The sequence below is a fragment of the Bacillus rossius genome, chromosome 17 (assembly GCF_032445375.1).
Source record: "Bacillus rossius redtenbacheri isolate Brsri chromosome 17, Brsri_v3, whole genome shotgun sequence".
Taxonomy (NCBI): Eukaryota; Metazoa; Arthropoda; class Insecta; order Phasmatodea; family Bacillidae; genus Bacillus; species Bacillus rossius.
In genome coordinates, this window is record NC_086344.1 from 30,145,839 (window position 1) to 30,160,287 (window position 14,449).

The 14,449-nt window shown below is 46.9% G+C and overlaps 2 protein-coding genes across 2 annotated transcripts in view; one reads left to right on the forward strand and one right to left on the reverse strand.

The window, feature by feature from the left end:
- The window catches only part of LOC134540781 (uncharacterized), a 227,861-nt gene that overhangs the window by 119,160 nt on the left and 94,252 nt on the right, over positions 1-14,449 (reverse strand). The gene's annotated exons all lie outside the window — the stretch shown is intronic.
- LOC134540912 (uncharacterized) lies at positions 3,976-13,058 on the forward strand. The gene is made up of 2 exons (XM_063383985.1): positions 3,976-4,941; positions 12,771-13,058. The coding sequence occupies exons 1-2, from the start codon at positions 4,825-4,827 to the stop codon at positions 13,056-13,058; spliced, it is 405 nt and encodes a 134-aa protein (XP_063240055.1). The 5' UTR covers positions 3,976-4,824.

Consider the following 14,449-nt stretch of genomic DNA (forward strand, 5'->3'; position numbering starts at 1 on the left):
AAACAAAATTTCGATTTAACAGTTTCATTCACCTTTTCATATTTTTCTTGAAAGTCATAATTTTCTAACACAGCATTTAATGTGTCTACAAAAACAGAAATACACACAGAAATAAACACAGACATACATGCCAATATACTAAATCGCATATATGCACAAAAACACCCACTAACAATCACAAACATACAGAAAACAGTGCACAAAAAAGACACACATAAATGCAGAGTAAAAGAAATATTAAAAAAAAATTACGATCATGTTTTGTAGAATTATTTTTTATATTACTTTAAGTACAATTGTTACTGTTTGGCATCTGTGCTTTATGAAAGAATGTCAATAAATTATGGGCCGCATTACTAATGATATCAACATCTCGAAACATCCAATACTAACCTCCATTCCTGTCTAATTCGGCATTCTAACTTTGTAATCCGAAGGCACAGAAGTTACAGACTTAATCAATAACCAATAAGATAAGACATCCAAAAAATTAATTTTAAAAATCTCCACACACACATTTCTCTGTCAGGCTAGATGAGTGTAGCGATGGAATTCAATAAAGGAAGGTACTGTTCCGGTCCGGGATTTTTTTCTTTAAAGGAAAACGTTAACCCCATTTACACACATTAATATTGGACAGTTATAGTATCTCTGAGCAGGTTATACTAGTGTTTTTATCACATCGGGAGCTTGTTGGGATTGGACATACTTCTGCATTTCAGTTAAGTGGTGGTGGGGAGAGGTAAGTTATATGTGGTGCAATATGTGTTGGTAGGAGAGGAGTGGTAGGTATGTTTATGTAATAATTACGAGGTTGTGTATAGGTCACAGGGTTCGAGGAAGGGGCATGACCTTTCGAGTGATATGACAAAAAAAGTCTTAGGGAGTGGATAGAGCATGCTAATGCCCTTTTTCAGAAGTATGTATGTCTTATGGGTGTTGGTAGGAAAATGAATGGGAGATATGCTTATGTAGTGGGGAGGGGTATTCTGTTTTATCTCAAAGTGTATGGTTCGATGTAGGGGGGTATAGCTTAAGGGGGTTAGAGTGGTATGAAAAGCAGCAAGTCTTAGGAAGAGGGGGATGATGGTGATAGACTAAGTCTATCTCCACCTCCTCCTCTCCCCTCCCCTCTCCAGGCAAACTCACCCCTCCCCCTACACCTCTCTTCACTCCTCTCCCCTCCCCTCACCCATGATCCAGAATGCCTACGCACCTGTACTTACTGTATTATTTTATGTACTTAAGTTTCATGTTCTACAAATTTTTGCTTTCAGGCTATTTGGAGAATGGTCATGAAAACTGGTCTAGTGGAGGACTGCAAGAACAATGACGACATGAAGAGGGCTATAAAAATGTTGATGGCACTAGCCCACTTGCCTGCAACAAGAGGAGCCCCACATGACGATGCTGTTCCTGCCTACGACATTGCTGACGGATTAGAGGCAATCCTAATTTTCATACATGAAAAAAATTTGGAAGAAAAGTTGGCAAATTTGATCGAATATTTTCAAAACTACTGGATGGCTAGAGTGACGCCCCGATGCTTTTCTGTCTTCAATCTACCAAGAAGAACAAATAATGCGTTGGAATCTTTCCACGCTCTAGTTTTGTCAATAATGGGCCCACATGCAAATGTGTGGAAATTTTTAGTTCACCTGTCTGACTTGAGCAACATGTACTTTTCGGAATTCAAAGCTCTTGTAGAAGGAAAGACTATTAGAAGACAGAAACCACAGAACACCAACACGCAGAATTTGCGAAAAATCATAGGAAAATTAGTATCGCGAGAATTTAGCGTCACTGAATTCCTGCGCAAAGCTGCGCACACAGTTGATGGCGCATATAACACTTTGCAAACTCAGAATGCGAGAGCAGAAGCTACTGAGGCTTATCAAGCATCGGAGGATGAGGACGATCCCGAAGATGTCATACCAAGAGCACTTCGGAATGTGCCAGCAGAAGTAGAAGAGCTTTTGCCTGAAGATCCAGAACCAGACCAAAGAACACACATGACGTGTAAGGTTTGTCTTCTCAACCCATTGACTCACATGGTATATCCTTGCGGACATTTCGTGTTATGTGAGAACTGTGTAATCGGCCTGAGAGAGAACCAATCTCCATTTGTAACACTAAAGTGTCCGGTATGCCGCTCTGAGTGTGGCGATATTGTGCGTGTTTTTTTTGCTTAATTATCGTATATAGATCTAGATTTCACTAATTAAACTGTAGATGCATGTGATTCCTAAACCAAACAAACAAACTATTGTAACATACTTAATATTGTTTTTCAACCAAGGTACCAGAAGTAGGCCTATGTAAGGTGTTTCTCTTATTATTTTATATTAATTATTGTCTAATATTATATTAAATAATTATCAGACTAAATTTAAATGTTTTCAAAAAAGCAAAACATAATTACTTATTCCAGAGAACTCCTTTCTTAAACCCTTTAAAACTAGGTACATTTAATCGGTGTGCCACGTGCTACTGCTTCTCAGGATTCACGTTGCAGCACCCATTATTTTTTCAAGCTTCCATGCGCATGACATATAAAAAAAATTAAAATGTTAAAAGCTGTCAACACACATTCATCCGCAACGACATATTCTAATATTCAAATACATTGATACATCTCCTTCTCCAATTTATGATTTTATTTATCTAAGTAATAACATTTATTCTTGGTGTTGGAATTTTATAAGTCTACTATTAAAATAAAATATAAGTTGTATTGGCTGTAGAAGCTAACACGGATTATTTATCGCTACCAGCATCAGACCTACTCAAACTGATTTACATAGCTTATGTTTTCTTTACATGCTTTCATTTGCGCTTACAATTTCTTTGAGGGCTTTCATTTGCGCTTACAATTTCTTTGAGGGCTTTCATTTGCGCTTACAATTTCTTTAAGGCCTTTCATTTGCGACTACAATTTCTTTGAGGGCTTTCATTTACGCTTACATTTTCTTAACATGTATTTCATTTGCGACTACAATTTCTTTGAGGACTTTCCTATACACTTATGTTTTCTTTACATGCCTTCCTTTGTGCTTACATTTTCTTTATATTGTAACTCAGTATCTCATGTAAACAATATTAAGTATGCATATATATCATTAATATTAATAACATATTTATTGGAAATTATTTCATTAGGTATACTTATAATTTTCACCATAAAGTAAGCAGGATAAATTAAGGGAAATAAAAAACATAGTATACATGAAAATTTATTTTATTTATAAAAGTTTATTATATTACACATCATGGAAAGATCCAAACATATTGGTTGACCGGCTAAGACTTCTACATGGCTCGCTTTGTGCAGGAAACTATTCGTGCATCAAAGAAATATCCTTCATACTCAAAGAACTGAGGAAAGCTGGCTACATACAATAATGGCTTGTTTTACTTGCATTTGTATAATGTGGAGAAATAAATTAAATATTGATAATAAAAATTTAATGTTTTTATTTCTTGTATTCTGATTTCTAACTAAGACATAGTTCTCGTAACTTGTGCTTCCAAATGTGCTGCCTTTTTGTTGATTATGCTTCCAAAATGTGCTGCCTTTTTGATTGTGCTTCCAAAATGTGCTGCCTTTTTGATGATGGTGCTTCCAAAATGTATTGCCTTTTTGATGTGCTTCCAAATGTGCTTCCTTTTTTAATTGTGCTTCCAAATGTGTTTTCAACTAACTCCAGTAAATGATGTTATCAAGGAGAGTATTCCTTTGAATATAGACTCTGAAATAATTACTGTGTGTGTCAAAAATGTACTAAAGAAAGTTCTTACAGACATGCTGAATTCTTTGTAAATGTAATCGAATGTGTATTTGCTATTGAAAAAAGAATAAAATACAAATATTACGAACTGATTTGTTTCATTTAATACCTGTTGTGCAATAACTACTTTTTCTGTAATTTAAAAAAATGCAATTATTCAGGATATTAAAATATTTTATTTTCTACTTAAAATAATTCAATGTAGAATACTTATATACATGACTTTAAATCCGAGTAAAAATCAATAATGGTATAAATACATTGATATCAAAGTAATTAAGGTATATGAAAATACAGTAACATGAATCTGTTTAATAAACGTCTGTTAAACACTGGAAAAAAAAAATCTTTTTTGTAGCTAGAACAAGTATACGTGGGTGGCCTGTTGCAACTGGTCTTTAGAAACGCGACATGCTGGCGCCTATCATGCTGGGCTTTTTTCCCTCCAGTACAGCCAGTCCTATGAGCCATAGAAGCTTGTTGCGACCAGTCATCATCGATGCGACATGCTGGCGCCCTGTAGTATCTGGAAGCAATCACGAGTCACTCTTAAGTTGTTTGTTGCAACTAGTCTTTATCAGCGCCTACTGGGTTTTTCCCCAGTACACAAGTCAGTCAGCCCTATGAGTCATCATCGATGCGACATGCTGGCGCCTATTGTGTCAGGGTGATTCTTGGTAAACAGATAAGGCATCCAGCCCTGACTACCTCGTGACCTTTGCTCAGGCTCCCTCCGAAATTATCTCAGCCAATCAGATGCTTGGAATTTCTGTATGCCCATATATGGATTAGTGAGTCAACCACTGCTGCTGCTGGGACTATAAAAGCAGGCAAGCAAGGCCAACCCATTTCATTCGCTGTTCATCTGCCGACCTGACTACAAGTTCTTCGCTGCTCGTGCGCTTCTGCCCATCGACTTCGAGAGCTTGTGGATTAGTGTTCCCAGTGACTTCGAGTGCTTTTCATCGTTACTACTTCATCATTCGTCATCTCTAAGGTTTCCTCCTCGTCTCTTTCAACGTCGAGCTGCCACCGCATGTTCCGTTGGGAGATTCCTGTTGAGATGTCCTGCATCATCAACATCATCGACATCATCATCATGGACGGCAAGACATCCGGAGTTGCTGCTTCTTCTGCTTCTTCTTCTTCTGGGGTAAGTCCAATGCTTCCTCAAGGGTTACAGTGTGGATTCTGTAATAAGGTTTTCGCTACTCGTTTCAATGGATTACGCCACGAGCGCCAGTGCCTCCACAACCCACACAGAGACGACCAGCAGATTTGTGAGAAGTGTGGGGTAGCCATCACTCGCAAAGACAATATGACTAAACACTTGAGGTCATGCATTGGCGAAATTTGCAATGCAGCGAGTCTAAGTTGCAAGTACTGCAACAAACTATTTTCTCACATTGGAGATGCACGAAGACATGAGAAGGCGTGCAATTTCAATCCAGATTGCCAGCTTCTAAAGTGTGACAAGTGCGAGAAAGACTTCACCAGACCAGACAACCTAGCCAGACATGCTACCAAGTGTAATGGCTCAACACCAGCCAAGAGAAGACGAGAAGCTTCGCCCCAGCCTGGACCATCGACTGTTCCTCAACCCAAAACATCTCGACCAAAGATAATAGCAGGAGCAGGAGTAGCCTCCCAGTTTGTGTTTGTGGAGGCCGAGACTGCATTTCGAGGCAACTTGAAGACCCTGGTAGCTGAAAATACATCCGAATGTGGCAGAGATATATGTACTTATCTGGAAGACATGAAAGCAAACATAATTGGCCAGCTCAAACAAGAAATAGAAGAAAATGGAGCCGTAAAGTTCAATTTATGGTTGGATTGTCTTTATGGAAAGCCAGAGCCTCATGAAGACCAAGAAGACCCGCGGTCATTCAAGACTAAGAACATCCCGCTCTACACAACCGATGGCATCAAAGAAGCAGTCACAGCCAGCATAGAGAAGATATGCCAGGAAGAAGAAGAGTACCAGGGCAAAGGAAGTGGCTGGACCCTCATTGCTGTACATCGTCTGCAGCTAAGGATCAATAAGCTAGATCCACTCCGTGCTTCCAGCTTCATCGACTTACCAGCTTCCATCAAGGCTAGGGAAGCCATCATCAACCCAAAGAATGAAGAATAACAATGCTTCAAGTGGGCTATGCTGGCTAGATTCGTCGAAGGGGAGCATCCAGAACGTGTGAACCAGAGATATAAAGACTTGGAAAACAAATTTAATTTTAGTGGTCTTAAATTCCCCATGCCTCTTCACCAAATAAACATATTCGAGAGAAACAATCCTGAAGTGACAGTCAATGTGTATGGACTCAATGAGGACACAAAAATCATACCGCTACGTGTAGCAAAAGAAGAGAAGAGTCAGCACTTTGATCTCTTGTATATATCCGAAGAAGATAATGCACATTATGCATATATCAAGAATTTTTCAAGACTGGTGAGACCCCAGGTGACTGCACATCATCACAATCTACATATTTGCAAGTGGTGTTTCCAGCATTACGATGACCAGTTGCATCTCGGGGTCGTCTCAGCCGGCTCCTCGACTGTGACTCTGAACTCTGCATCGGCGAGGGAGGCACCATGTCCCCATCCACCTCGGGTGGGGGAGAGTGGCTCAGCTGCCTCCTCCTCGTCCGGCTCGGTCACCAGAGGTTGTTCGCCCGCCGCATCGGCGCCCGCCTCGGGCATCCCGGTGACGTCATCGATCTGTGTCCGCATCGTGCGTCTCCGACGGCGTCGCCTCGGACTTGTGGCCGAGCTTCCTGCTGTTTCCAGGGTCGCTGTTTCGGGGCTGGGGGTGGCATGGAACAGGCCCCGCATGCCTCGGGGTGTGATCGAGTCGTCTAAAGTAGGCGTTTCGTCCACTTCTACTAGGGTGACATCTTCAGAGACCAAATTTTCTCCTGGGACTGATGTTCTCCGTATGGTGTCTCGGTGCACTTTTCGCGCCCGCCGTCCATCAAGGCGGACTAGGTAGGTGCTCCTACTTAGCCATTTAAGGATCGGGTGTGGTCCCGACCATCTGGGGCTCAACCCAGCACTGTAGTTCTTCGGCGCGCTGGACAGAGGCTGCGTGCTCACGTATACCAGTTCTCCAGGTTGGAGTTCCGGTGGCATTCGGGTCATCTGCGGTGTTATCTGGCGAGTATAGGCCCTCTGGTGTTCGAGCGCTGTTGTCATTTCTGCCTCTCGCCGTTGACGGCGCTCCTCTGGATCTTCTTCTTCATCGGCTACCCCGTGGGCTGTCCATTCTCCTGGCAAGGGCAAATTGTGGCCTTGGACCATTTCCGCCGGGGTCATTCCTGTGGCTGCATTGGTTCTGCGACGGATACAAAACAGAGCCTCTGCAAGATGGTTGTTCCACTTAGTATGGTCGCTACCCAGCCTTATGCGCATCTGGACTTTCATCTCTTGGTTTCGCCTTTCCGTCGGGTTGGCTCGGGGGTGGTAGGCAGGTGTGGTCCGGTGTTCGACGTGTCACGAGTTGCACATCTCCCGCCACTGCCTCCCGACGAATTGGCTGGCATTGTCCGTCAGCAGGTCTCTCGGGTAGCCCCAACGTGGGAAGAATTCCGTTTGCAATATTGTCCCAATGGTGTTGGCCCGTACATTGCTGGTGGGGTAAGCTTCTACCCAACAGGTAAAGAGATCGGTCACTACCACCAGGAATCTCTTGCCCCGGGCTGTGCGGGGATATGGCCCCATGACATCCAGCGCGATGGACTGGAAAGGGGTAGTGGGAATGCGAGGCTGTTGTTGCTCCGTCCCGTCGCTCCGCCGCGCTTTCCGCTCTTGACACGTCTCACAAGTCCTCACGTACTCCCGCACGTCCCGGGCCATGCCGGGCCAGTGGTAGTGCTGACCGACCGCCCGCCGTGTTTGGTCTGCCCCAGGGTGTCCGGCAAGGTCGTGATCATGCATAAAGCGCAACACCGCGTCACGTGCCTCCGGTGGGACATAGGTGCGCCACTCCTTATCGGGTCCCATTTCTCGTATGTAGAGCACACCGTCCCTCGTAGTCCAGGTCTCACATGGTTCCGCTATTTGCTTCGCGCGTCTGCGCTCAGCGTCCTGAGAGGTGCGTTGGGCATCGTGCACCCGACGTTTCAGCTCGACCATGTCCGCAGGAGGCGGGTCGTCGTCTACACCTAGAGCAAGCAGGCGGCAGGTTGGGTCCCTTGGGTGGTGGTGATCCGTCTCACGGCCAGGTGGCAGTATCTCGTCCCAAGATACCTCGTCCTTCAGGCACGATCCCTCATCAGGGTCCCGTGACAGGGCATCCGGCAGCTCGTTTTCTACTCCTGGAACGTGCTCCATAACGAAGTCGAACGACTGTAGAAACAGCGCCCACCTCACGAGTTTGCTCTTCCGCCCCTGGAGGGTCCGCAACCATGTGAGGCATTGGTTGTCCGTGCGCAATACAAATTGCCTACCCTCGAGGTGGGGACGGTATTTCTTCAGTGCCCATACCACAGCCAGGCACTCCTGTTCATTGCTGTGGTAATTCCGTTCCGCGCGGCCGAACTTGGCACTGGCGTAGTCGATTATGCACCTGTCCCCATTTTCGTCTCGTTGATATAGCACCGCGCCCACCCCCTCGGCGCTCGCATCCGTCTGCACGTACAGCGTCCTCTCGGGGTTTATCCGTGACAGAGTGTGGCATCGGAGAAAAGCCGCCTTCAAGCTGTCCAGCGCCTGCTGTGCAGCCGGTGTCCAGTGGTAGCGCTGTCGTGGTGACAACAGATCTGTCAGGGGGGCAGTGAGCGTGGAGAACTGCGGGATATAGTTCCGCAGCCAGTTGGCGAGGCCCAAGAGCTTCTGCAACTGCTTGCGGGTTCTAGGGGGTTCAGCTTCTGCAATTTTCGCCAGGTGCATCGGGTGCGGACGATTACCCTCAGCATCCACCACATGCCCCAAAAACTCCACCTCTCTCCGTCCAATGTGACACTTCTGTGTGGCACAGGTCAAGTGGTGCATCTGGAGCCGCTCCAGGACCAGGGACAGGTGCTGCACATGGTCCTCCCAGGTCTTGGAGTACACAATCACGTCGTCGAGGTAGGCTGTCAAAAACTGGCCAATGTACCCTTCCAGTACGCGGGCCATCATAGCTTGAAATGTGGCCGGCGCGCACTTGAGCCCGAAGGGCATGGCACAGAACTGAAATCGTCTACCATCGGGCACCGTGAACGCAGTCTTTTCTCTGTCACCTGGGTGTATTGGCACCTGCCAATACCCCGAACGTAAGTCAAGGGTCGTGAACACTCGTGCATTGCCCAGGCCTGCCAAGGCCTCGTCCACACTGATCTGTGGTGGTGGAGAACTAATGGTGACACTATTCAGGGGACGGAAGTCCACACAGAAGCGCATGGTCCCATCCCTCTTGGCAGCTAGGACGATGCGTGAGTTGTATGCGCTGTTGGAGGGTTCAATGACACCATCTCGCAACATTTCGTGCACTTGCTCACGTATCACCCGTTGCTCGCGGAAACCATATCCCCTGGGGGCCTCATACACTGGTTGGTCGTGCATAGTGGGGATTCGGTGTTCTGTCACCGTTGTGCGCCTGAGTGGGTCGGCAGTGGCGAAGATGCTCTGCCTTTCCCTTATGAGCCGCCTGAATGCATCCTGATACTCTGGGGGTACATCATTGTCCACATCTTCTAACTTCGTGGGCTCTCTCGGGGGAGGTGGTGCTCTACCTAGTGCATACACTGCCAGGCGCTCATGTTTGCCAACATTCACTAGCCCAGAGGCCGGCGCTATCACTGTGTCATGCTCTACCAACCAAGGCTGTCCCAGCACTAGGTCCTCCCTGAGTCCCTCTACTACAACTGCTGCTGTCTGGGTAACCAGCTCCCTCACACTCACCGTTATGATGGCGTCCCCGATGGCTGTCCCGACTCCGGTGCTCGTGGCCAGACGCAGTGCACAGCGTCTCGGTGTGACGTCCGCTGGCGGCACCAAGTGTTGGGCCACGAACACGTGGCTCGGACCTGTATCTACGAGAGCGGCCGTCGGTCTCCCGTTCAGAGTGACGGGTACCCGCATCAGCCGGTCGTCTGGGGTGGTGAGCTGTCCCAGTGTTATGCGTGTCTCAGCCGTGGCTTCGGGAAGGAGGTTAGGTGGCGTGGGGGGCAGAACTGTTGGTCCTACACCCCCTGCTGCCCGTTTCCCGCCAGTTGTTGTTGTTGTTGTTGTTTTTGTTGTTGTCTTGGGCAGTCCTGGTGCCAATGGAACGTGTCCTGCGGGCATCCAAGGCGACACTGGGGTGGTCGGCCTCCGTCCCGCCGATTCCCCGCGTTCCGCCACTCTGGTGCGGTGGTCTGTCGTCTGCCACTCGGTGGGCCTTCGATTGCCGGTGCTACCATCTGCCGTGGACGTTCGAGCTGCATGTCTCCCTCTGGGAGAGCGGGCGCTCTGTACTCGTGTCTGGGCTCTCGTCCGGGAGTGGTCATAGTTGTCCGTCGCCCCAGAAGGCGCTGCAGGTTGCCCTCCGTGGCTACGGCCTGTCGCACATATTCTTCAACAGACCCGTTGCAATACGGCCTGAGGAAGGGTTGTAATTCTTCCCGCACTAACGCGGTCACGTCCGGCAACGCTTGCTCTGGCGCTTCCCCTGGGGCTATGCGACGATATAGCTGCAACTTGCCCGCCAGGAATCTCTCCACCGATTCCGTGTCCCTCTGCGCCTCGCCGTAGAAACGGGCCTTGCAGCTCAAGACTGCCTGGCGGTCATCAAATCGCTGCATGAGACGCGTGGCGAATTCCCGCCACTGCATATCGTATCGCCCCCATAGAGTCCACCACTCACGAGCTCGACCACACAACTGTTCGCTTGTGCGCTGGGTCCACTCCTCTACCGGCACACTGCACTGTAACATACGCCTCTCACACCACCGCACAAACTCCCGTGGGTCTTCGTGCACGAGCCCGCTAAACTCTGGCAGCACTATACGCCCAGCCCCTGTGGCAACCCCCACAGCGTACGCGACTGGCGGCGCTGCCGAGTTCGTAGGTGTGTCCCAGTCAATTAGGTTCGGCGACGGTGGATTCTGGTTCGGTAACATCGACCCGAAGCGGTTGCCCGAGCAGCCTCTACACTCGTCACATCCTCCTTTTTCCCGGTACACAGCACTCGCTGTGTTCGGGGCTACCCTATGCATCTGCTCTGATGATGTATCCCTGTCCCATAACAACACACCCTCAGCAGTTTCTGTCTTCACCTCACTGCGCCTCAGTGGCGTGCACGTACACGTGTTCCGACACTGCCACTCTCCTGTCACAAGGTCCATGCCTTTCGGTAGCTGACACGTAGCGCACGTAACTGTCAACCCGCGCGGCAGCATTGTTTACAAACACGGGGCCCACGTGGCCGCTCCGTCTGCGCAGCCTGCCCGCGCAGGCTATCACCGCGCCCGCCCGAACACCGCCGGCGCGCCCCGAAGATCACCGATGGCAGAACGGCGAAAGGGTGAAAAAGGAGGGGGTACCACGGTGCGTTATCCCGTTGGAGGGGGGTGGTGGTGAATCGACGGGAAATATAATCCGGTTGCGGGACGGGAGACGGCGATGCGTTATCAGCTGAACCGTGAAACTGATAGGTGTTGGAAACGTGGGAAAGGAATGGTTGCGTCCTCGCGTTGATGAGATCAGAAGTACTGTCTAGGTGAATAAGTGAATCCATCCATTGTCCCAGGTGGATTTTCACGCTGTCTGATCACTCACTGTACACTCTTTTCCCGCACTGCACGCGCTCTCCTGTGGACTTGCAGTTCGCCCCACGTTGGGCGCCAAATGTCGCGTACCCGCCTCCGTAGAATGCGTGGAGACGTGGCGGACGTCGCTGGGCCGTTTTCTAGTGTTGCCCGGCGCCAGCTCTCTCGCGTAGAGCAGCCTCCTGCGGGGAGGCAGGGGTGGACCGTCCGACCCGTGTAGCTGCCGAGGGACGTCGCGCGCTGGAGAAATGTGCGGTGCAGGCTAGTTGTGTTAGTCCACGTGTTTTGGCCCGCGGACACGCCAGATACAAAACAACACTCACGCACCCGGTAAAGACAACGATAAAAGAGATTATACACACTATAGAACAGAATCCAAAAGCGATAATAGCGGCGAGTTTATGGAGCGTCTCGCGACCGCGCCTAGCCTCGAAGGTGGCTCGCACGGGACTGGAGACCAGGACGCCGGCGCACTGCTCTCGCGCGCACGGAGCGGAAGTGACGTCATTCCCAAAGCCGCGGCGCGCTGCGGACAGGGCTGTGATCCGGGCTTTAACCCAGAGGCACGGAGGTACGACGTCAAGGTATAAAAATAATTATAATTATAAAAAACCTAGAATTGTTGGAATTCATTATTTAAAAACCCATAAACCCAAACACCATTGGAAAAAACCAGATCTGGGTGGAAAAACCCATGAGGGGCAGCCCTGCTTGTAACAATATCACTTTGCGCCTCTCATTCAAGGCTTCAACGCCTTCCCCTGCGCTTCCTCCCCTACATTCTTTCCCTTCTTTATCCCTTATTCGTCGTTCCTGCTCCCTCCCCTTTCACAAGCTCCGCCCAAGTGACCGTCATCTGCGATCGGGTACTGCGCTCATTGGCCGTGGTGTTGTTCCAGGTGAATTCTGAACTGATACTAAAGTCTCTGATACTTTTCAAGTGTCCTCGTTTGCCGTTCCTGATACAGGAGCGTATCAGTGACAAAGTATCTGGTTGATACTTTTCGACCCACCTCTAGTTCATATATGTGTGAGAATATAGTGTCTGCGCATTGTGTTCTGACATGTATATTTTGTTGTTGTTTTCTAATTTAGGAAGTTTTAATTTTCGGCTTTGTAATGCAGCCTGCGCATATTTAAATTTACGACATCGTTCTATGGTCATAAGTCTAAATATGCGTTGACGATTCCAAGCCCGTGAAAATTCAGAGGACGGCGCCTACCTAGAACAAAAGTGCAAGATTTTTAGTTCCAGGAACTTTCGCCGGTGTCCTGGAGCGAGTACACGCTCGATTTGCCTGACATGCAGGAGGAACCAACAGATGAGGAGGAGGGCGCTGCCGTCGATGAGGGACTGTCTCTTCAAAATGTCATTGAAGAGGTGCGCGCCTTTTGGGAAGAAGTTGCTGCGGAAAGAATAGCCATGCAAGATGCGTGGAACATGGACATAACTGCTGTTCTGCACGAACTCAGGAGGCTTCGGGAAGAAGTGGAAGATATCCAAGATGTGATTCGTCGTGAAAAGAATATGATTCGAAAATAATTTTGTACATATATATTAATAAATATGGTGATTGTTCAAAAAATGGTGTACGTTATTTCGTGGTTTTAGTTCCTTGGTACCAATATATATAAATAAAAAACATAAGTAGCATGGTTGTAAAAAAAATAACTAAAAGGATGGTCTAGTGGTTATCACTAAAATATTTTAAAGTTTGTTATTAAGGTATGCATAAGTATTACATTGAACAATATGTACAACACTAGAAGGAAACTAATATAAATGCTTGTATATAGTGCATTAAATTACATATAAAAAAATTCAGTAATAAAAGTATATTTCAAGATGGCTGCCAGTAGCATAAAAAAATATTAGTGATGTTGACTGAATCCTCATTAGTTGTGATGTAATGGTAGAAAGTTCTAGAATTAAAAATGGCGGGCATGTTCTAGAATACAAAATGGCTAAAATCTAAATCTTGGTAGTTATGTTGTAATGGTAGAAAATTATAGAAAACAAAAATGGAGGCCGGAAATTACACAGTAGAAAGTTCTAGAATTAAAAATGCAGGCATGTTCTAGAATACAAAATGGCTAAAATCCTAAATCCGAGGCCTCATTGGTAGTGACGTAATAGAAAGTTCTAGGATGGCAGAACATTCTAGACAAAATGATGGTCGTAAAATTACGTAATCCAAGATGTCGGAAATTCTTGGAAATGACATAATCCAAGATGGCGGCCGGGTCATCCAAGATGGTGATTGCATAATGGTAAAATCCTAAATCCGAAGCCTCATTGGTAGTGACGTAATAGAACGTTCTAGGATGGCAGAACATTCTAGACAAAATTATGGTCGGAAATGATGCAATCCAAGATGGCGGCTGGAAGTGACGTAATCAATTATGGCGGTCTGAAATGACGTAATCAAAGATGGTGGAAATTCTTGGAAATGACAATCAATTATGGCGGCCAGAAATGACATAATCAATTATGGCGACCGGAAATGACGTAATCCAAGATGGCGGCCGGAAATTATGTAATCCAAGATAGCGACCGGAAGTGACGTAATCAAAGATGGCGGCCGGAATTGACGTCAGGGGTCAAAGGTCACTGCTCCTTGCTCCTTTGCCTCCAGCCTCTGTCCCTGGAGGAACTATATCTAACTACTAACATTGAATTCGTAAATTTTTTGTTATAATCTTAACATTTTTTATCAAAAACATTTGTCGGAAAACAATTTTTGATTGTAAGTACTAATGCTGCTAGGGTTGAAAAAATGAAGGATAGAATTTAAAAAAAATTCATAACTTCCTTAGTGGTACATTTTCAATCCCTTCGAACTGTTTGTCTATCTTATAATGTTAACTTAAAACTTTTCTCTGAAACAATTTTTGATAATACACACCATTAGGCCTACTTCAAGGGATGGAAAT